Source organism: Anarhichas minor, unplaced genomic scaffold, assembly GCF_050575085.1.
Source record: "Anarhichas minor isolate MPS153535 unplaced genomic scaffold, ASM5057508v1 ptg000026l, whole genome shotgun sequence".
NCBI lineage: Eukaryota > Metazoa > Chordata > Actinopteri > Perciformes > Anarhichadidae > Anarhichas > Anarhichas minor.
The window spans coordinates 6,836,883-6,860,115 of record NW_027466472.1 but is presented as its reverse complement, the minus strand read 5'-3'; the positions used below and the strand labels follow the sequence as shown (position 1 = coordinate 6,860,115).

At 42.5% G+C, this 23,233-nt stretch overlaps 2 protein-coding genes across 2 annotated transcripts; one reads left to right on the top strand and one right to left on the bottom strand.

The window, feature by feature from the left end:
* Nucleotides 1-330: 330 nt before the first annotated feature.
* Nucleotides 331-5,722, top strand: fam124b (family with sequence similarity 124B). Its single transcript, XM_076100959.1, has 5 exons — nucleotides 331-1,106; nucleotides 1,431-1,826; nucleotides 1,994-2,190; nucleotides 3,348-3,510; nucleotides 4,055-5,722. The coding sequence occupies exons 1-5, from the start codon at nucleotides 950-952 to the stop codon at nucleotides 4,633-4,635; spliced, it is 1,494 nt and encodes a 497-aa protein (XP_075957074.1). The 5' UTR covers nucleotides 331-949; the 3' UTR covers nucleotides 4,636-5,722.
* mmp28 (matrix metallopeptidase 28) lies at nucleotides 4,870-23,191 on the bottom strand. The gene is made up of 8 exons (XM_076100963.1): nucleotides 22,867-23,191; nucleotides 21,103-21,179; nucleotides 20,366-20,565; nucleotides 14,387-14,608; nucleotides 13,740-13,985; nucleotides 10,620-10,769; nucleotides 8,277-8,444; nucleotides 4,870-7,738 (listed from the first exon to the last, which is right to left on the bottom strand). Exons 1-8 carry the CDS (start codon nucleotides 22,996-22,998, stop codon nucleotides 7,344-7,346), a joined length of 1,590 nt encoding a protein of 529 aa, XP_075957078.1. The 5' UTR covers nucleotides 22,999-23,191; the 3' UTR covers nucleotides 4,870-7,343.
* Nucleotides 23,192-23,233: the final 42 nt, after the last annotated feature.

Genomic DNA, 23,233 nt, shown 5'->3' with positions numbered 1-23,233 from the left:
CCTCTTCGCACGTTAACTACAGGTGTTTATAACTGTTGTCCTCTTTAAGATGTTGTCTCCTAAATGTGTTTGTTGTCATGGTGACCAACGGTGGCTTGTTTTCCAAACCAACCGCCACAAGATGGAGACAGATGTTTGTCTTTTCCTCCAGCCAATGTACACCTGAATTAATCACTTTGTGTACTTCTTATTATTTTGTGTCTTCTTAACTAGATCTGACTGCAGCAGGATGTCCTCATCTGGCGGTAAGTATTCATTCACTCATACAGAAGATTAAGAGGCACAGCTGTAATTTAAAGTTAGGAGACTCACAAGGGGACAGATTTATTATAAGAACGGTCAAAATCCAACACTTCCCGTAATGCAATTGTGATAGTTATTAAGACTCAAACTTCATGCCACCACCAGCTCAGAAATAGTATGTTATATCACATTTATAATGTGGGTAATTACTAAATATTATGTAGAATAAAACCCTGTCAACTGTCTAGGAGTCGACAGTTTATAGTCTACTAGTGTTGATGAGACGGGTGTTGAGACACACGCTAGAATAAGGACCTCTCCATTTCCAAACACAGTGCATCACTGATTGTTTTGGCACTAAACTAAACACTAAACCACTGAAGACCTTCTGGAATTTGACGGTTGTAATGTGACTACCTTTGTGACATTACACAACTGTTTTGACGAGCTGAGTCGTACTCCCCCATCACATGGAAACTAATCTTGATGTGTGAAACCGGAGTACCCCCTTTAACTACGACACATTTGTTATGGTTTCTACTTAAACATCTGTGCTGCCTGGTTTTAGCACTTGCACCTGTCTAAGCTATCTTTGTACACTTGTGTGTGTGTGTGTGTGTGTGTGTGTGTGTGTGTGTGTGTGTGTGTGTGTGTCACCCCAGTTCAGGACATTACCAGTCGGGTCAGGCAGCAGCAGCTCCTGCTGATGAACTTACATCTGCTGGCCAACCCTGGAGACTCACTGCTGCTGCAGCACACCCTGGATCGCCTCCTACACTGGCTCTGCCCAAGTCTCCGTATCTTCCATGTGTCAGAGAGGGCCTCCCCATTCAGAAGTTACACCCGCCTCTGTTCTGTGTCAGGTAATGATCCTCCGCGTGTTGTCTTGCATTTATTATACTTACATCTGGTTATATAAGTCGGGTATTTAATTGATAGGGATGCCAAACTCTGTTGTGCCCGTACAACCTCATTGTGTATTTGTTTTTTGTAAATAGGAAAATAATCATTTCCATATGTAAGAACAAGACAACCCCCTCAAATGTCGTACTCTTAACTCAATACTACATTTACTCTGTATATGGAGTAAACATGCAATCCCACAGCGAGCTTCCCTTGCTAGAATCTGCATCTGTTTTTATTTTAGCTTGATTGAGAATAACCCTTTTTTTTCAAAAATGTCTCAGGCTTCCCTTCTCTGGCCATCACCTTCTTCCTCCACGAGGCCTATGGAGAGGAGCGAATCCTCAAAGTGCTGGACTTCTTTCAGCGTCCGCCCTGGCAGTACCACCACACCGAGACCTGCGGCAGTCGACCTGGAGGGATCTACATCACCTCCAGCAGCTCCCCCGCCAATGCCATGTTGCGGCCCTACCTCCTGCCCAGCAGAGACTTCTATAGTTTGGGTGCAGGCATGCCCGTGTGGGGGGTTCGACCGGTCCACTGTGGGGGAGAAATACTCCGCGTGACACTGTACAGCGGATACGACAACTACGAGGATGCCGTGCGGCTCTATGAGACAGTGCTGCAGCGACAGGCAGAGGAGCAGAAGACGGGCTTCTGCTGGTTCACTCTCCACACAGGTTCGTCTTAAAAGTGGTGCTTTTTTGAATTTTATAGTGTTTAAAGCAACAAAAAATATAAGCTATTCATCTCAACAAGTGCAGCTTTAAGGCTCAGCTTTTTTTTAATCATGATAAGATGAAAAGCAAATAGGCAAGTGACCCATAATCACTTGTTTTCCACACAGAGCCCGGGCTGTGCCTGCAGCTGGCTTTAAAACAGTTGTCACCAGGGTCTCGGGTGGAGCCGTGCAGCTCCGCTGTGCTGCAGTTTAGTGTGGAAGAAATTGGCCAACTCGTCCCTCTGTTGCCCAACCCCTGTACCCCCATAAGCACCACGCGCTGGCAGACAGAAGACCTGGATGGCAACAAGATTCTCTTCCAGGTAAGTGCAAATACGACTTTTAATTAGTAATTACTTCATAATTATCTCACAACATAGAGAGTCCAACGAGCAGGATCTCTGTTCTGCTCAAATGTTATTCGCAGAACGGAAAGTTTTGTACACAATTTGCAGCAGGACAGGTTGCTTGAGGGAATAGCATGTTTGCTTTGGAGGGAAAGCAGCAGCAGTTGTTTGTGAAGTGAAGGAATGTTTGTGTTGCCTTTTCAGTTTTATGTTTCATGTTTTAGTTTGACAAACCGATGATTATTAACCTGGAATAAATCAAAGAGCAGCTTTTCTTCCATTCACAGTTATCTCACGGTAAACTAAGAGAGAAACATTTAAGAAGAACATTAAAAAAAATATACAACATCAGTTAGTGAGCTGCATGTCCAACTTTATTTTCATTGTTTAAATCACACTTTATAAGATTTGCATGTGATACAAACCCCATTTTGTTGCCAGATGTTGTCCAAACACTTAGAACACGTCAGTGTAAATATAGTTGAAACAGATGTTTAGATGTTTATGGAAGTAGATACATAATACAAAATAGTTTTACTGTCCAAAGAGAACATATTACAAGATCAATGTGAGGATTTGATATTGGAAAGTTCATTTTCACTGAGGGTTTGAGATCAGATGTATTTGTCCAAATAGAATTATGTACCAAATGATAAAGAGTAGAGCGAGTCGGGATGGCAAAATCATGACATGTGAATGGCTGCTTTACTTCCCTTGTGTCGCAAGACTTATTGATTGATGCCAGTATCACATCTCAGGTTTAAGTTTTTAACAATGTCACATGACACAAACCTGATGAGACATAGCTCAACAAAATTAGACATGTTTAAAAAAACTTTCTTAGCCAAAAGGCCAGAATTCTTCATCCGGCTCACACAAAAGATGAATCAACTGTTTAGGTTACTTCATTAGCTCAGAACAAAGACATCAAGCTTTAATTGGTATTAAAATCATTGATTTAGACCAATCTCACAAGATAAAACAGCGCCAGTTCAATAATAGAAATGGAACCAACTCAAAGCTGTCAGAGTAGCCATATGTAAGATGCGTGTATGTTAATTCTCTCAAAATCACTTAACTTGACTTAAATCTCTGTAGTCCTGTTGTAAATCATAATCCTCGTCCTTCTGTAGGTGAAAACCCCGGCTCAACCCCAACGACCTCTGACCTGTGCTTTCCCCCTGACCTGCCCCAGCGTTTCCCCTCGAGGAATGCAGCTCAGGAGCTCGGGACAGGCCCACAGCCTGTCGCCCTGCAGCCTCACCGCTCCCCTGCCCTGGCAAACACACCGGCAAGGTAAGTGCACAGAAGGGAAAACTGTGTTCACGGTGTCTGCGGGCTATTCAAAAGTCGATTAAATCAATTAAGCAACAATTAAGGCCCTTAAAAAGTCTTAAAACATCTTAAATGCTATTTATCAAGGTATTACATTTTGTATTCAAAAGCTTGTGTGAATTTATGCGTGAATGTTTGGAGTGCACGGAGTTTTGAACCACGGCCGAGGCCCGTCTTTGGACCGGAGACCGGAGATGCACTTTTAAAAAACTACGCTATAAACCATCATCGCGAAGATGTCTCAAGACGTATTTATTAATTATTTATTCATAGTGGTCATATTGAAACAGAATTTACACATTGTTTCTTAATTCAGGATAAAATCAAAAGATCATTACCAGGGAAATAACGGATCAGGTGTCAACAAAAAGAATAATAAAATACATCCGTTCATCAGGTCAAGTTAAAAAAAAAAATTTCAAATTTTACAGAAGGTTTTGTTGACTGCAAAGATAACGTTGAAACATGTTTTGTGTCTGCTCCGTGTGTCTTTGGTTGTCACCAGGCCCCAGGCCGCGCAGCGACTCTCTCCTTGAGAAGCGTCATGGAGGAGGTGGTGGAGCAGAGAGCCAGGGATCAGGAAGCTGCTGTAGCACCCCTCCAGGTAGCTCCTGTTACTCATCACAGCGCAGCAGCCCTGCACCGCCCTCAAGTACCAACCACCCGGACTCTCCTCTGCGCCCCTCCATCACCTGTTCTCTCTCCCACCTCCTTCTGGAAGAGGAGGAGGAGCCAGAAACCAACGTAGACACAGGAGTCCCCGTCTCGCTGAAGTCTGACACGGCAGTCAAAGCAATTGCTCGCTCTTCCTCCACGGACCTTTCGATGAATCTCCACTCTGAGAGGCTTCCAGCTGTTGGGGCTTCAGCTGTTGAGGGTCTGCCACGGACACACATGCACCCTCAGGTCGCCTCCAGGACATGGGGCTCCGCTGGATGTACAGATGCAGCCAGGAAGGGCTGTGGCAGCAGGACTGTGGCAGCAGGACAAAGTCCCTCCAAAGGGCCTTTTGTGGAGAACAGGACTACCGCTGAGCTGCTGTCAGCACGCGCAAACAAGGAGCCAGTCGATGAGTTCTTCATCTAAATGCCTGCTACTACGTCACATGCTGGGGTAATAATATAACATATCACATGGAGGACAGAGGGTGGACAAGATGATGCAGCTGTTATAGTTGATCTGAAGCTATGCAGGAGGACACAGCTGTGTAGTCTGGATAAAGAGAAGTCCTCTGGAGTAAAGAAATCTGATTTAGTCTGATCGCTCTCCACAGTGCTCTGTCAGCCTGTCACAGGCACAGTGAAAGAATAGCCGAGTAGCTTTTTATTCAATTTGTTTAAATGCACTTCAAAGTATCTTTATTCGTGTGTTAACATGTACTAGACTTAGGCCCAGTTACTGTATTGAAGAGGACATTCATCCTCACATAGTTAACAGCATTTTCTAAATAACTACTTAAAGAGAACATTTAGACGTTTACAAAAAGATCTTGTAATATAATGTTTTTGTAATAATAATTGAACCATTAGTATGTAAGGTGTCCTGTGACCTAAGACATGTTAATTACTGTACGGCTATAAGCTGAGGGATCAGCAGACGGATACATTTAAGTTCAAACTTAACCGTGTATTGAACTGAACTGGTTACAGCAGATGTTCGTCAAACACACAACATTTTTGCACAGTGCACATGATCATTGTTGTGATCATAGCTGTTTAGAGACCGGTCTGACAAAAGATGATGTGATATTGTGAGGAGAGGAATGTTTCAGGAAACATTTAATGCCCTTGTGTGTCTCTTCTTCTACACACATTACTTGACATCTTCTATAAAACTTTTAATTGTGGCCACGGACCTTCTAAATTGAACCCACTCACAGATGAACCTGGATCTGGCATTCACTGGTGCATTATAGCCAAATCAAATGCATGAGATTTAAGGTTATGAGCTGCTCCTGTTGAGCCGTTCATTGGTCAACAGGACGCTGCAGGTGTGCAGGGCAGCTAGCCGCCGTTCATGTTTTTAAGGGTTTACTGTAAATGAGAGTAACTGGCAAAAAAAAAAAAAGGCACGCATGCTCAGTCAGGAAGCATCAACTGTGAGCGTCCTCAGTGTGTAAAATGTTGAAGGCTTAGTATTAAAAGATAAATGAATAAACCCTCTTTTTGTTGTGGTCAGATTGTGACGGCTTTACTTTGTGTTCTGACATGTTTCAATACCAATGCTGAGTAACCAATGATCTGCATTAGTCTGACAGACGGCTGCTCCGCCTGCAGTCATGGAAGAATCCAACGCAAAGTGAATACAATGATCGGATGAAAAGGTCAGAAGTGAATGATGTCACCAATTTATAACCACAATTGACCTTCAGTCACAAACTAGATAGAATTTGATATTTGTTTGAATTTCAGTGATAAAGATTTAGGCCACAGAACCGCTGGCTTAAGTAAGTAACTCGTCATTTCTACAATGTGTTAGTTAGTGATACTGCAGAGGAGATGACACGTATCTTTTGATTCCACTGCCGATGTGCAAAAACAGGCTTTTAAAAGCATTGTTCCAACAAAGAAGAGAGCGTGGTCTGCACAGTCCTTTGATCATCGTACCTGTATTAATACGGCTGTAACTGTACATCCATGTACAGTAATATGCATTGCTCTGAAGTATACATACATGTGCTTTAGGGTGAAAAAGTTATAGCACCATCAGTACGTCAACACATTACACATGATCTAAAGCTTACAGCGCCCTCTGCTGGTCAAAGAACGTTGTTGCTCAAGTGTTTATGAGTTTTATAAACTGACTGTTTATCACATACACAGCTCCTGTTACTCATCACAGTGCAGCAGTTCAAATAATTGCTCGCTCTTCCTCCATGTATAATAATCACTGTGCAATTAAAAACATATCAAACGGAGGACTGCACCAGAGGGTGGACAAGATGATGCACCTGTTAAAGTGGATCTGAAGCTATGCAGGAGGACACAGCTGTGTAGTCTGGATAAAGAGAAGTCCTCTGGAGTAAAGAAACCGAAGTTCAGCTGCAGGCGACACTTTCCACTCAGAAATGACTTCAAATGTTTTAACTTGTCACATAAGCTTCTACAATATACAGTAGGGTACAATTGTTGAAACAGAGCTGCCAAGAGAGTGGTACAAAGTGAGTAATATTTTAAAACGGTGCAGGTAATAATATTCTTGAATGTTTAAATTACTACATTTAGATCCAACTACTTATTAGTGCAGCTATTGTGCTAAAAAATGTAGCCCTGTGAAAAGCACAACATGAAGGAAAAGTGTCACTGTCAGAGTACTTAATGCCAGTTTAGGTTTCTGTCACAACCACATGTCTAAGTAATCAACCGTTATGTCTATAATAGATAGAATATCCTGATATTGCAGAAGAGATGACACACATCTTTTAGTTTCTCTGTCAGCGTGCAAATATGATAAGAGGAAAAAAAAGATGGTTTTAAAAGCATTGTTCCAACCAAACCAGTTTGGTCTGCCTACTTAAGAGTGCACAGTCCTTTCACCATCTTACCTGTATTAATGAGGCTAGAATTGTACTTCCATGTACAGTAATATCCAGAATAAATACTATTTGTGCTTTAAAATGGAAAAAACCAAGTGGGTATACTTTAGTTGAATCCCTTAATGGAGTTTGCTGAGCTATGCTCACTTTGCAACATATAAACTCAATGTGGGTTTAGGGTGAAAAAGCTATAACACCTTTACATTATAGTATGTACATCAACAAATTGCACGTTATCTGAAGCTTACAGTACTGCCGGTCAAAGAATGTTGTTGCTCTGAGGAGCGTCTCTACAACCAGTCCAGCTCAGATCCTTGGCCCACTGGCCCTCTCTGGTGACTCGAACCTTGACCGGGTCAAATCTCCAGAATCGCTGTTCTCTGAACAGGTAGAGGCGTCCGTCGGGACGGGTCAGCGCCCCATTGGTCCCCTGTGGCACACCCGTCCAGTCTGTCAGTCTGCGCGGGTAGTAGGGCTCTTGGTGCAGGGTTTTGAGGTTCAGCACAGAGTAACGGGAGCCCTTGAAGAGGACCATGTGACCCAGAGGAGCGTAGTAGAAGACACAGTCAGGGTGTCGAGGCAGCCCCAACTCACTGCTCTTCCTGGGGAAGCCCTGGTCCAGCACACTGCCTGAGTAGCGCCACATTCGCTTCCCTGCACCACGAGACGAGGGGAAAAGTTACAAATTCTATGATTCAACAATAATAATAAAAAAAAAAGTTTAAATTATCTGCAAAGTACCATCATATTATATTTGATAGTAGTGGCTCCACAAATTCATCCAACATTTCACATGTCACATGACATCATACTGTGACACAGGTCAAACTGACTTGGCCACTTGCTCTCTAAAAGATAACAATTCTACGATTTTTATTAAAATACAAAAATGGACAGAGATAATAAGCATAGTAATACAAATGTCCTAGCTTCAGTATTTTGCATAAAACTGTTTTGCACACTTGACCATAACTTCAAACAAGTTCTATCCTTTAACACAAAGGTGAATCTGCTTTAAGATGACAGCTGTGGCTTCAGTGCAGTGTACTCTTTAAATAGCACTTTCCTATTTAAAGGCCCAATAGCATCTATTTTGGGAGCTTTACCAGACTTGTGAAGTTAGGCAGTAGCTTAGGGAATGTCTTTAAAAGGAAGTGTGAGAATCGCATTGATGAGTTGAGTGAAGCAGTACCTTTAAAAAAATACCACTTGGAGTCCAGCGGGGAGAAGGCAGCAGCCTCGATGGCCGGAGGAAGGTCAGACCAGCGATGACGGAGAGGCAGCGGGCCGCTCACACCGCCTTCAGCCGATACTGTCCAGTACACACTGCCCCGAAACACCAGCACTGTCTCATTCTGGTCTGCAGACACAAAACAGAAAAGAAATAGCAGAAGGGTAAATATATATGTACCACATTAAGTTCAATCTTGACCTTTTAATGACAAGCAATACTATACTTTGACACGTTTATGCATATGATACGAGGGCTTTTTTATGACATAATTGTTATGACATTCTAAACTATGGCTTTTGTTCTGGCATTTTATGACACACTATATTATTAATTCTTACATGACACTTTATACCAGGGGTGTCCAAACTTTTTTCAAAGAGGGCCAGATTTGATAATGTGAAAATGCCCAAGGGCCAACAGTCCCTGCTGACATTATTTTAAACAATACAAGTAGCCTTGTAGATAAAACGGGGATGAATTTATATCATTGTATAAAGAGAGTGACATGAGAAGATCAATCTCATGTCTGTAAGTTAAATCAGCTATAATCACTATTTTAAAGTGATTAGTGACTCGTCTAAAACATTTAAAAAAGGAATAACTTCAATAGAATCATTCTATACAATGTAGCTTCTTTACATTCTATTAGAATGTAAAGAAGCTACATTTTGATACAATGTAACTTCTTTACATTCTATTAGAATGTAAAGAAGTTACATTGTTGCCTTTTCTTTTCTTCCCACAAGAATGTAATTTTGTCAGGTTGATAAAAAAATGTCACTTTACTTCCTGACATTGTTATTTTACCACAGGGGTGTCCAAACTTCTTTCAAAGAGGGCCAGATTTGATAATGTGAAAATGCCCAAGGGTCAACAGTCCCTGCTGACATTATTTTAAACAATACAAGTAGCCTATACATACATTGTTATTTAATCATTTTATTTTCAATGACAGCAAATAGCAATGTAACCAAATGTAAGCATTCATGTGTGAACACATCTCAACAACTATTCTGCCTTTCTTTCACATCTTGAAAGTCAGATAACACAAAGAACAAGCCATCTAAAAGCTAATTACATAGAAACCGATCAATATTCTCACCTCAAGATCTTAAATATGACTTAGTGAGGGTAATGAAAAGTTGTCTCACTTTTAAGTTCAACACACATGAAACAGGCTAACGAAACAAATCAAGTTGTCTCTTAGTATCTGATGCTAGCTCTTCAGTGTTACGAGCCAGGCAAACATTAGCGAACTCGGTCTTCTTCTCGGGGCAATTATGTTTTCTGCTATTTTCATAACACAGTCTTTGATAAACTTTGTCATGTTTGTCATGTTTAGCAGTTACCATGGCCACTTGGTAGCTTACTTTGATGATGTTTTCATGTGAAAAGGACCGCTGCTGTGTGGCCAAGTTATCTTGGAGTTGCTTCACTTTTCTAGCTCGGTCGCTCTGATAGCTTGTTGTAGCATTAGCATGTTTGGTCTCGTAGTGTCTCTTTACATTACATTCCTTAAACAAGGCAACAGTCTCATGACTAATTAGGCAGACACAGTTGTTTCGGTTTTCGGTGAAACAAATATTGCGATCTCCACCTCTCCTGGAAGCGGCGGCCCTCATTATCGACTTTCCTTTTTTGACTTGCCGTAACATGACAGGTCAAGGGTCAGAGCCAATTTCAAACAGCCAGACAGTTACAGAGTGGTGCTGCCACCATGAGGTAAGAAGAGGAATTGCATGTTGAATTTGTATGATTTATTCATTCCGTTTTGACTGTGCTGGCGGGCCATAAATAATGCATTTTAAGACAGAAGGTGCGGGCCATATAAAATCTGACCTCGGGCCGTGATTGGCCCGCGGGCCGGACTTTGGACATGCCTGCTTTATACAATACTACACTACGACTTTTTATGCCATGTGTTACTGATGTGACTCTTCATAATAAACCTTGCCTTGGGTTAGTCCCGCAATTCATTCCCTTGTGCTTTGTCCCCACCCCGTCTATCTGAATTATGTTGCATTGATACAGTGGTCCAAGGAGTTATCACAAAATAAGACTGTTTAGTTGTGATAATTTACATTCAATGTATAGTATATACAATATAATCTGGCAAGTGAACATTGATTAAAGACTTTTCTCAAAGAGTAAACTGGTGCTGGTGTAGAAAGATGAATATGATAACAGGATTCTCTTCTGTTTCTGCAAGATCTTTCAGCTTTTTGAAGATCCGCCAATAGCCACAGTCAGGAAGGATATGGCTGAATGTTACATTCAATTTCTATTTCTCTCTGACCTCACCCATGGTGATGGCATCAAAGACACCCTGGCAATAGAGAGGCTGCCCTGTGGTCTCATGCCCGTTGTGAAGCTCTGTGAACTCCCACTCCTGCAGAGCGGCGTGCAAAACCTGGCCTGGCAGCCTCACAGGGCGATCACCTGACGGCTTACCTGAGAGAACAAACAAAGCAACAACACAGTGAACCTAAAAGGCTTCAGACAAGGCCATGTAATAAGAATCCACGTACTGGCATAATCCCTTTCAGTAGGGTTGTTGTCCGTCCACCTGTGCTTAAATTTCCCACGCATAGTTTGTTATTTAAAACCTACAGTGACCAAACTAAGCTGTGAGGACAGACAGTCTAATTTCTCAAGCATGTCAACAGCAATTTAAGTATTTCCTAAATTGGACAGCATGGGAACAATGTACACTGATGGATGACATTGTACTGCACAGGAAATAAACAATGGCGCACACTGGAACCTTAAAAGTACTGTGTTAGCACAAATAACGTCTTTTTTTGGCCTGTACAGCACAATAGTGCAGATTTCTGGCACATGAGATGAAAAGAATAAAGAAAGACTCAAACAGTACAAAAGGAAAAAGAACAACATACCAAAGCATAAGAGTAAACGATGGTGCTCAGACATGATTACAGTCATTTCGTTTGCAAGGAGTTGAACAAACATTTGTGTAGGAGGTGGATAAAATCAGCACACCCAAGAACAGGAGGAAGACAGCAGGAAAAATAGACGTACACACACCAGAGTGGATAACACATGAATAGCTGTGTAGCGGTGTGTGTGTGTGTGTGTGTGTGTGTGTGTGTGAGAGAGTGTGTGTCTGTGTGTATGTGTGTGTAGGAGCAGTGTAGTAAGATAAGGGCTGGTTGTCTGACCTCACCTCCCTCCTTATGCTGTTTACATTCATCAGTGGTGTAAGAAGAATTCAGAATGTCATGACTATTATTAACAAAATGTGCTTAGCAATAATTAATGATTGTAAAACCACTGCTGTTCATCACACATACTATACACACATTATCTTACAGGACAGACTTCTATAATATAAGATATAAGATATAAGTTCCATGCATTTTGCCAAAGAGCAGCCAGAGGAGCTCTGGAGAGACTGACATATTCAGAATGCCTCACTTCTGCTTATTATCAGATCACAATGCCAACACCAGGAATGATTCTCTCTCTCTCTCTCACACACACACACACAACCAGATATACTCACATTGCCTACAGCTCATATCTTTAGGCAGATGTAACGTTTTTCATGAGGCCTACAGACCTGTCAGTTTTAGTTTCCTATGTATCTGGAGTTCCTTGACTTTTACATGGGAGCAGCTGCAGTCTGCAGAAATTACTGCCACAGGGTGGAAATCAGGATGATAAGCAAACATGTCTGAAGCATGTTTCATTTCGCTAGACTGAGCAGAAGGATCCTGGATGACAAGCATCTAAAAAAAAAGGTTATCAGAGTAAGCTGCCAATGATTTAAAGACTGATGAGCAAACATTGCCAGGTTTAGCTTTCAGTGTAAAAGCAAAACACGTAGAGCTCAAAGAGCACCTAAAAACTAATCATCTGTTCTAACTACCGTTCATTAGTGGCTATTAATTCAATGGTAGTATATGGTCACATCAATTTTAAAAAAGTGGCATTAAATGCAACAGTTATTGAGTGTAACTGAGCTGCAAATGGAAATGTGTGTCTGAGGCAGCAGAGTGGTGAGTTGCCGTTGTTTTAATGCAGAGTGAATAAGGGAGGCCCTGAGGAATAAAGGCTGGCACATACCATGTTAGGAAGCTGAGGCCAGAATATCACCAGAGGCAAAGCAGATGGGAAATATCCTCAAATATTAAACACAGAAAGAGGAATCTGGACCCGGGCTGCCTGCAGGCTTCTGTTGATCTAAATCTCAAGTTCAGAGTTAAATTATCCAAATGATTGTGGGACTGTCCTGCAGCAATGCAAACATTCCTGCAGCATTCGGTGTGTTCACTGGCCCTTTGCAGCTGTTCTACACCTCATTTCAGAGTCAAAGCAGGGTAAGCACTTGATGCTTACTATTTGCATCTTGAACATTCAGCGTCGCACACCATCACAGAGGAGGTCAAGCAGTGGCAGAAGATACTTTAAAGACAATGTTCTTGCGCAACTGCTGCGGCGAAATCAGCCTCTTTGCTGCAGAGAGAGCACACGTAATAGAAGAACTCTGCACATGTGGAAACCTGCCTTACACATGCCAGAAGGAACAACACGCTCAAGGTAAACAGAAACTATTACATTAGTCATGCACACAGATGTATGTAACGCTCACATTCTGCAGCTACCGCAGCAACCTATTACAACAGTGCCGACAAAGCTGTGTGTGTGTGTGTGTGTGTGTGTGTGTGTGTGTGTGTGTGTGTGTGTGTGTGTGTGTGTTTCAGGGCAGAGTGTTATTATGACGATCACACCACCTCTGCTGCCCTCAACCTACTTTTCCATGCAGCTGAGAGGCCACAGAGCTGCAACTGATAGAACAAACTCATCGTGCTGTTCGGGACAAAAAAAAGAAATAATAATCTGCTCTTTCTCTTTCCGTTCTATAGAGAAACCTTTAAATAATCTCACTTGTAATCACATTCTTTGTTGGGAGCTTTGTTTCACGAGAAAGACAAACAGCAAGAAATAAACTACAAGCAGATAGCTTTCTGGATCCAGAATTGTTACGGTCATTTTTTGTCAAATCTAGGTTTTAATGAACTCAGGGAACTCTCAACAGCGCTACTGCTCTACTCATTCTCATTCTGCGTCTGCAGCTGGTGGCCTTCAGGCTGCCTCTCTGGCCTTTTCACAGATCAGTGCCACGACTCCCGCTTTAATGGGCAGCAGAGTAAAAACGCCTCTACTCCTGCGATTCCTCAAAAGACAAGTCTGGTTCCAGAACAAGTCAGTAAATCATGCAAGTGGTTCTCTGTAGTACAATAACAGTCCATTCTAAACTGCAACCTCAACTCACTATCTTTAACCCAGCCGTCCTGAGGCCAGACAGTGGCCAGTTGTCATTTGTCCACTAAAGCGTCCATGAGTTTCTAACAATGAACCCACAAGTAGGATCTGCGCCATAAAGAGGTGTCATCTCACCGTACAGCTGCTGCACTGCGATGATGTCGTCCCAGCTCAGCACCAGGCTGCGGCCGAGCTTCCTGTAGTACGGCGACATTAAGGCGTGACGGACGGGGGAGTGCTCCAGTCCCAGAGTGTGCCCGATCTCGTGGGCGGTCACCATGAACAGGTTGTGTCCCTTGTGTCCGTTTAGCGTCCACCTCTCAGCCATGTCAAAGTGGGCTTCCCCCCTGCGAGGCAGGAAGGCGTGCGCCAGAGTTCCTCCTGAAAGTCAAAAAGGAGAGAAGCAGTGAGAGGCAGTGTGTTGTACAGTGTCAGAGTACAGTATTGGACTGAAATAAATACATTCTCAACTGCTGAGTGGTGGCTTGAGTAGGTCACTGCTCAGTTGTTGACTAGTTGGTTTATTTTCATTGTTTAGTATTATTGTGAAAACACAAACAGCAATTCTTGTTCAGCTTTATGTATTCATGAAGTTGGGATCAGGATCTCATTTACAAGAGACGCCTAAAGGGCAAATTACATACACAAGATCATGCCACAAAACAATCATCACAAACACACACACACACACACACACACACACACACACACACACAGATTTAAAGTATGGATCAGATAGGCAGATCCGTGATGACTTGACTCAGTGTGTGGTTGTCCCTGACCTGGTCCGTCGAAGGCATTGCTGGCCCCGTCGTTGTGGTCTCCCTCATAAAATGCCAGTCGGATGTCTGCGGGGCCTTCGGCAGCCTCCTGGAACACCAGGCCCGACACGTTGCTCCACAGCTGGAAGGCAGCGCGCACCGCCAGCCGCACGGAGCCCAGAGACAGGTGGCGAGGCCAATTCACTATCTGGTAGGTCAGGTGACGTTTGTACCACTTCTCAGCTGGACAATACGTAAACACAGAGAGAGAGAGAGAGAGGAGCAGATATATGAGACAGGCAGGCATGAAGCTCACAATCGTATTCACCGCAGACTTACAGCCAGTGTAAGCTCAAATCACAAAAGAATAAAAAGTGTTTCTGTGAGCAAAAAAATTGAAGGGAATTGTTCGATTTTTCGTTGTAGTGCCACTCCACCTTGTAGAGGGCGGAAGATGTCTGTTGGCACTCACAAAAGCAGAACTGTAGGCAGGAGTCCATGCAAGAAATGTGGCATTTCTTAACAGTAATGTTAATACAACACAGGCCAAACACAAAGCCTGACAAGCTCAAACATAACTAATTCAAGTGTAAAACCTGCAGCCTCAGCAAGCTGCCACCTCGCCCACTGGCCTTCCCAGCCTCATCGGACTTGAATCAACGGCTTTTCAAATTTCTGTTGCTGAGATCGCATCTGACAAAGTCCTTCAAACAAATAAATACACACTGCAATTTGTTTTCCTCCCACTAATCCGTCTGTTTCCTTTCTTTTTGTTTGCAAGCTTGTTTGAATTCATGCCTGGTGCTTCTAGTGGTTTTATTATTGACATTTAAGGTGGCTTTGAAAAAAGGTTTCATAAACAATTCATATTATTATTACCTACTGGAGTAGATATGTATTTACATCTTGCATATCCGTTTTATAAATGTGGATGCCAGACATCCCACGTTCAACTGTGAGGCTTTGAAGTAGAGTCTCTCTACATCCAAAATGATAGGATGTTAACCACATTAGCTCACAGCTGGGTAAGCTAACAAGCACTCTGAGCACACTCTTGACTAAACAATTTACTTCAACACACGTCTGTGGCTTCTCAGCTTAGATATAATTATAATGTGTCGCAAACTTCAGAATCTCACATTCGTTTTGGGAGAGATGGAAGTGTGGAGTTAAATTCAGCCGTTCTTTAATTTACGAAAAGGCTAATCTCTCTGTGTATAAGTAGGATTACTGAATGTAGCAATCTGAAGGCAAAGCAAACAAAAACAGCAAACAATGCAGCACAACAAACGAACAAAGAGGCACCTCACAGGAAACAATCATTCATTATATCAACCTTCGAGGGAAGGCAGCTGGAGACGCTGGACTGCCCCAAGTCCAAGAGGGGACCGCGGTGATGAAAGAGTTGGTGAACACATTCTAAACAAGAGGATAAGAGGCATTTTATGAAGTACAGTTCGCTGTAATAATCATCTAAATCATCTCCAAAAATACCGAACCCATTTCATATTTTCTGGGCTTCAGGTCCTCTAACTTTTTCTTATTGGCAAGACTCTGGAGATAATGAACATATTTGGAATAGAGGATTTTAGCTCTTTTGTTACATTTTACCCAGAAAAAATCCCAAATAAATGTAAAATGCAGGCTGAATATCTCTATAAAATAATTATATTTTAAATCATATATATATATTATTCCGTTGAAATGACCTCATGCAAAGTGAACAAACAACACATACAATTGTCCCAACAAGGACAACAACGTACTGTATATAGTACATAGTTGATGTTTTCCAGTATTTTATATATATTGTTCTTAAAGTCTCAAGGTTTTGAGTCAAAAAAAGGAGACCCCTGCAAAAGGTGAAGTGGCAATAACTCTTACAAAATCAGGGTGCTGCCCTTTAAAAGTATTCGTACTTGTATTTGTAAGAGGGCTTGAGAGACGGTGAGACACAGAGTGCTAGAATCAAACGCACCCTGTGTGCTAGGGCTTTACAAACTTACACATACTTTCACATTTGGGGCTCAACTAGAGAGTGGCAAGACAAATCAAGCACACTTACAGTTGTCAAAATATTTAAAGATGCGGTCGGTGTATGTTTTCCCCGATGTGGAGGCCAAATGCAAGTGGGAGGTCTGCAAATACCTCTGCTCACTAATACACGGAGGCAGTCGGGTTTGAGAATGTGGACCCTTGAGTTATTTAGATGCCGTTTGTGCTGGGTTGAATTATACACAGCAGAGAGTCATGTGAAAGATGAGAGCGATAAACAAAAGGTATGCTCTGCATATACTGTGAACCTCAACAGCTCCCTGGAGGAAGGAACATATCTGGATATCTGGAGCCATTAAGACACGGCGATGGCATCAATGTGTGTTTCTGTTTGTGTAAACACAAACAGAAGTTGTGCTTCAGCAGTAAACGCAACACAAGTCTTGGTGTAAACTTGATCCTTGGTATTTACGCTTCACAGAAATGTGAGATAATAAAAGTGAAAGCAGCAGCCCCGTGAACACTACAGCTGTATGGGAGTGAATAACAATCGTTCCATTGATTTGCATTCATTCAAGGGAAAATACTTTGCCTACGCCAACCAGTCAAATTGCAATTTACATCCATATCTGTCCAAAACGTCATGAGATCATAATTTTATCCGATTACACATTTGTGCGAAATTGTCATAATTAGCATATCACAGTGACCCTGACCTTTGACCAAGAAATTCCCTCAAGCAGTCCTGAGATATCGCTTTCACAAAAATGGGACGGATGTTGTCTATAAACGGGCGGACATTCCAAAAACATAATGCCTTTGGCCACGGCTAGTTGTCAGCGTGGTGGCATTAACAAAATGGGTGCAAGAAGGTAAGAATTGAACCTCAGGAGTAATTTCCCTGCCGTGACAACCTGCATTCTCCTTTTAAAGTCAGATTTGTATACACAAGTTCATATCTGGAACACTGGATGAACTATATGCATTAGGCTTGCTGCCACATGATGCGAGTAGTAGAACTGTATTCTCAGCAGAGCCCAGGCGCCTTCTCTCCATCCCAGACCGCCGCAGAGTAAGAGGTCCCCGAGGACTGCAGCGAAGCCAGGAAGTCAGATACACAATACATTCCCCGACTTCCCTTATGGAAGCAATTATCATGATGCCCTCTATAGCAGCGGTGTGGGGAGGGAGGGTTATCACAGACATTAGGAAGTGACTGAGATCATCTGATAGCCAGAGTTATTGTTTGTGGAGGTGCAGAAATATGTTGTTTGGTACTGGTGTAAGCTTGGAGGCTGTTTAACACAGCTAAACGCTAAGGTCAGCACACTAACATGCCCACAATGACAACCTGCTTGGGTCAAACAGGTTCGCCATCTTAGCATTTCAGCAATTACTAATCAAGCAATCGTGAGCAAAACCCTGAGCTCCAATCTGCGCATTCTGCTGAAATAGTGTAAAATTACAGTAATTGATGTTGTTGTGAAATGGCTAACAGTTGGTTAACAGTTTCCAGGCCAGGGCACAGAATCCAACAGCGCACATGTAAAACAAACACACACACACACACCTATCACAGTTCCAGAGCTTATCTTGGACATGGGTGGTGGAATGTCAGCTCTGTAAATATCAGTGGGAACGACCATCAGATACCAAAACAGGTCAAGGTTTGTTTTACGTTTCCAGCGAGCTCAGAGGCGACCATGTTCACACAAAACAAAATCAAATCACACCACAGCTGAGAGTGAATAAACAAGCTGCCCGTCAGACTCATCTCTGCAGGCTGGGTTTAGCAGCCGGTGCCAGCTATCAAGGTCAAACAGCTCCAAGAGTTAGCATTAGGTTCTTGTCAAAGTGATCACAATTCATCCTGACGAGGACAAAAAATGCCTTTACCAAATGTCAAAACATTTCTCACACAGCAACAAATGAATGGCTCTAGAGGAAAAGTCCGGGACTGCTGAACTCAACAAGAAAGAGCTGTACACAAGTAATTAAAAGCGGATTCTCTGGCATGTGTCTGAACCTGTTTGACCCAATGCTCTATCCAAACATTAAACTCTTCAGTAAGATTTCTTCAAATCCACGTGCAGAAAGATATCTGCTGCAACTGTGTCACAACGCAAACTATTGTTTGAGTACAAGGCGGTGGTTACACAGCCTTACTATAGTCACAATGAAGTCATTACATTGCTAAACTAGATCAGTGGACGTCAGATCTGATATAATAATAATAATAATACTGCCACATGTCATATGAGTCATGTCTGGGTCTAAAATAATGACAGAGAGTTGTTTTCCTAATCAAGAACAGGTTGTGATCCACCCAAGACAATCAGTCAGCAAGATATTTACTCATTCAGCCAGGAAGATTTCGGGCCATTTAAATAGTCAGCCAGCCGGGCAAACAACATAATTCCAGCCAGTCAGTTGTGGATGTGTTTACCAGGAGGAACGTGTCAGGTACCGACATGAAGAGGCAGCAGCAAACATCAGCCACCGCTGCATTCCCCGAACATTAGCCAACCTCGTCAGTGACAGGAAGGAATGCAGAGGCTTCACACATCATAAGGCCGGAGGCACAAGTAGAGACAGAGGGAGAAGAAAACCTCCTACTCCTGGGGTTGTCACCAAGGACTGCTGCTGCTGCTGCTGCTGCTGCTGCTGCTGCTGCTGCTGCTGCTGCTGCGCATTCACAAATGACTGTGAGGAATGACAGCACCAGAGAGACAGTGAGAAATGTAAACATAAGTCATAAAAGACACATATGTATCGTGTTAAAATGGAGCCTTTAAGTTTATAACAGGACAAAAATGCAGCGTATAACAAATAATAACTGTTTACTTTTGAGACATCCAGCTAATGTCCCCAAATTCACAGATACCCTGAGCCATATGGGAACAACCCCAACTGATCCCCATGCATGTGAAGGTGAAATAAATGCCCCATCTATCAGGTAAAGAAATCCATTTTAGTTTAAATATTTTGCCCCAGCTCCAATCAATGTCTCCCACACGTTTATAAAACAAGGGAGAAACTATACCTGTAATTGTCAAAGCACCCTAAGCTAGGAGGGGACCTCAATTACCTCGTGGAGTCTGCAAGAAATCTGGCAGTGGCCAGCTGCACTCTGAACTACTTAAAGCCCGTTTAAATTGCACACCAGTGAATGCTTTTATTGCTGTTTAAAAGAACTGTTTAAAAGAACATTTGCAGAATCTCTAATAAGAGCCTCACTAATTCTTGAAAGGAATTTAGAGGAACTATCAAACTACACAGAGACGATACTGGTCCAAAACTGTAGTATTTTTAGTGGCACAACTTGGAATAATTGAGGATTGTTCTTATACAAACTGGAGCTGCAGGATACATCGCTGTTGTTCGAAGGAATCCCAAATCATTTTACAAACTAAGAAAAACTAGACTAGTTGAGTGGTCTTTTGGACTCAAGGGATTCTCAGACTTTCTCAAACCCACAGTGGAGCGCGCAACTTTTAAACTAAAGATTTTCACCCAGCGAAGATAAAGTACAAGATACTTTGACTTGCGTAATTGCAGGTAAAAGCAGGAACCGCCCAGGCTGACGCGTGCAACGTCAGACACTCCGCCGGCTTTAATTACACCCCTCAGCTCTATTTAGTGCTTTAGTTTATTGGGGCAGACCCTCCCAGTTAACTGTCTTCAAGACCACTCCTCAACAGGACACACAAACCTACACATACAGGGCAACAGGGATGCATTTGTTGTTGCTGTTCAATGAAAGCTAAAGTACAATGTTACATTTTTGCCATTTTAATCACATTATTTCACGTTAATTCCCATGAATTCCTGTTAATTCCGTTAGTTTCCACCTTGAAATTTCCCGGCATTTTGCCCATCCGGACAATGAATGATGTCACAGCTTTCCAATCTTCCATGCACATAAAACATACATGCTGCTATGCTCTCTCATGATACTCAAAAACAAACCTGGTGTCTCACACATGTACATGTTTCACACAATACCTTGTGTAGCAGAGCGCTTCCTGCGGCGCCGTGGTCGCCTGAGAGCGGCGCCCTTTCCGGTGAAGATGGCGTTTACTCTCTGAGTCCAGATCTGCTGGCTGCCCTCATCAGACACCCCACAGCGGGGCTCCGCCATCTGCCTCAGGGTGACGCTGTCAAGCTCGCCTGTGACAGGAAGCCGGGAAAGCCACTGGAACTCACTGCGGAGAGGGGAAAGGTTTGCATGATTCTCTTCAGGCAAGTTTAGAAAAGTGTAACACATTGTTCATAATGATTCTGAATAAAGTTATGTAATCTGATTGCTTTGGGTCATGAAGTCAGGTTTTTTTTAAATACAGGAACAATGGTTCAGGAAGTTCATAAACTCAATTATTTAGAACCATTTTTCAAGTGTCTCAATCACAAGATGACACTTTACATGTTTGTCAACCACACACAGTTTACTACCCAACGCTCAGCACAAGCAAATCTTTTCAATCAGTTTTCATTATTGTACAGTCAGTATTTTGGCCAGAGGGCGAGGTTCTTGGCATTCCTGGGTGGTTCAGAGAGGGTTCAGGAGAGGTGAGGGTGTTTTACTGCCCTGCACTGGCGTTCAGCTCCGGGGCTCTTCCCACGCCGAGCTCACCCCCCCCGATGAACGCACTGAGCACCAGCTAACTGTGGTCAGCAAAATGTAGAGGAAAAATATGCATCACTTTGTTCTGAAATCCTATCACGTAAATTGTACCACCTACCAGATAGCTGACTTCATCTCTACTGCATTGTGGATGTGGTTGTCCTGATGGAGGTAGCCGTACTTTTCCAGAAAAACCTGCAACAGTTGATGTAAAACTTGTTAACACTACTTCAGAACTGCTCCAACTAAACACAAAAAAAACTTTCTGATTATTATTGTGCACCCAAGAACCTCTCTGTAAAAACAAAAAACGTGATTATTTCACAGTAACACTTTGCCTCTCATACGAACACACGCTGGTAAATCCCCAGAGAGGCAAACCTCCCCAGGAGGGAAAGGAACAAATCATAAAAGTGTAAAGATAATTGTCCATTCATACTGTAGCTGCTGTAGGTTGTCAAGGCGGATGTATAGATCTGGACCACCCATAAGAGAGAAACCCCTGAGGTGTCCCAGAAAATTCACAGTAATTATTTCTCAAGCATTTCATGCAAGCCGAGAATACTTCAGCGCCTATACAATAGTGTGAAAAAATGAACCGACTGGGTGCATGACAAAAGATGTTGTTGCGTTGCGGTTGAGATTAGCCTTGTTAGTTTAATATTACGATCTCTCATGTGGATGTAGTCGGTTTCGTGTTCAGACAACAGCAGGCACAGCTATGATTACAGATGTGGTGAGGGTGGGATAGAAATTAAAATTGAGAAGACAGATGTACTCCAGTAAACATGAAAGTGCACAAATGTCCCTTTGTCCCATTAGAGATACTGAAACATGCCAGAAGGCTTTTTATGTTAGAGCGAGAGCAAAGTTTGGGAAACACATGTAACAGCCTAACGTTATATGCTCCTACAGCGTAAGGATGGCCAACGAAGACAGCTGGCAAATTAAACTACTGCAGTTCAAACCACACTATGCCAATTAAATGGTAAAATCCCAAAGCACACTCAGACACAAACTGTTGTACTGGGCTTGGTCTTCTTTTTGTGTCACCATACGCAGCACATTAACTATTATTGTAGACAATAAAGTAAACATGTAGCAGTTCTCAAGACAGTATATTTAACTTAAGTAGATTCACAACAGAAAAGTACAATTAATCCAATGTAGTGTTATGCTAAATGGCCTTGGTATGAATTTTAATATCCATATCCTAGAACCCTTTACATTTTTTTTTTAAAATAATAATTAGGTTCATTTTCATTTAGGGTCGATGAACCACTGCTGTATGAAATATCTAGAAAATGATTAAACGGTTCCCTTTGCCACAAACTGAGCTTGCACATTTGGTTATAAAATGAGCATAAAGCATTACAGTTAGCGTCACGTTTTATATTATATGGGCCGTGCATATAAACAATATTCGTTCCTTTTGTCAGAAGTAATTTTACAGTCAACGAAATGTAGTCTATTCTAGACCTGGCGTATGTTTGGGGTTAATCAGACCGCACAGGGATTTACAACTCGCACAAGTCTAAATAGGCTTATTGGGGACTTAAAAAGGTAAAGATAGTCATCTACAATTATAGACTAAGCACATGAAAATAAATTACTCGTCTCAAACCAAGACAGTTCAAAATCATGTTTATAGACAATTTTCATAAAACTAGAAGTAATTAAGTAGAAAGGCTAGAACAATGTTATGTATTCGAGCTGTTCAATTAAACAGGTAAAATAACGAAAACACATTAGGATGAATGCAGGTCACACATTTCTATAAGTGGTTCTTTTATATACGCTGACCGCCAAAAAGTAAATAGCTTTTTATTCAGCGATACATCAGCTTTCTACCAAACACCATTAGATCTAAAGACAGGAGTACCTCAGGGTCCGGGTCCGGGACCAGCGGTGCTCCTCCGGCAGTCTGAGCGGTGAGGAGGGAGGTCACAGTCAGGATCCAGGCTGCCCTCATGTCCCGTCCAGCTCCGCTCCGATCCGGAGGTCGGCGGCTCATTGCGGGACAACCACACTATCAACGCACCGCTTCACGCATTTCGGTGGAGCTGCAAATACTTTTTTTTTTCATTGTTGGATATCCTCGCTGTCAGTGACTAACAGAGCATGCTGCTGCTCGCCTGACATCTCCATCACCGCGAGGAGTGACGGAGCCTATTCAAGCCGTGTAGCGTTGGAGGAGGGCCAGCACCGCCCCTCTGTCCGCACTGCACGGCAGCAGAAACACCAGCTTC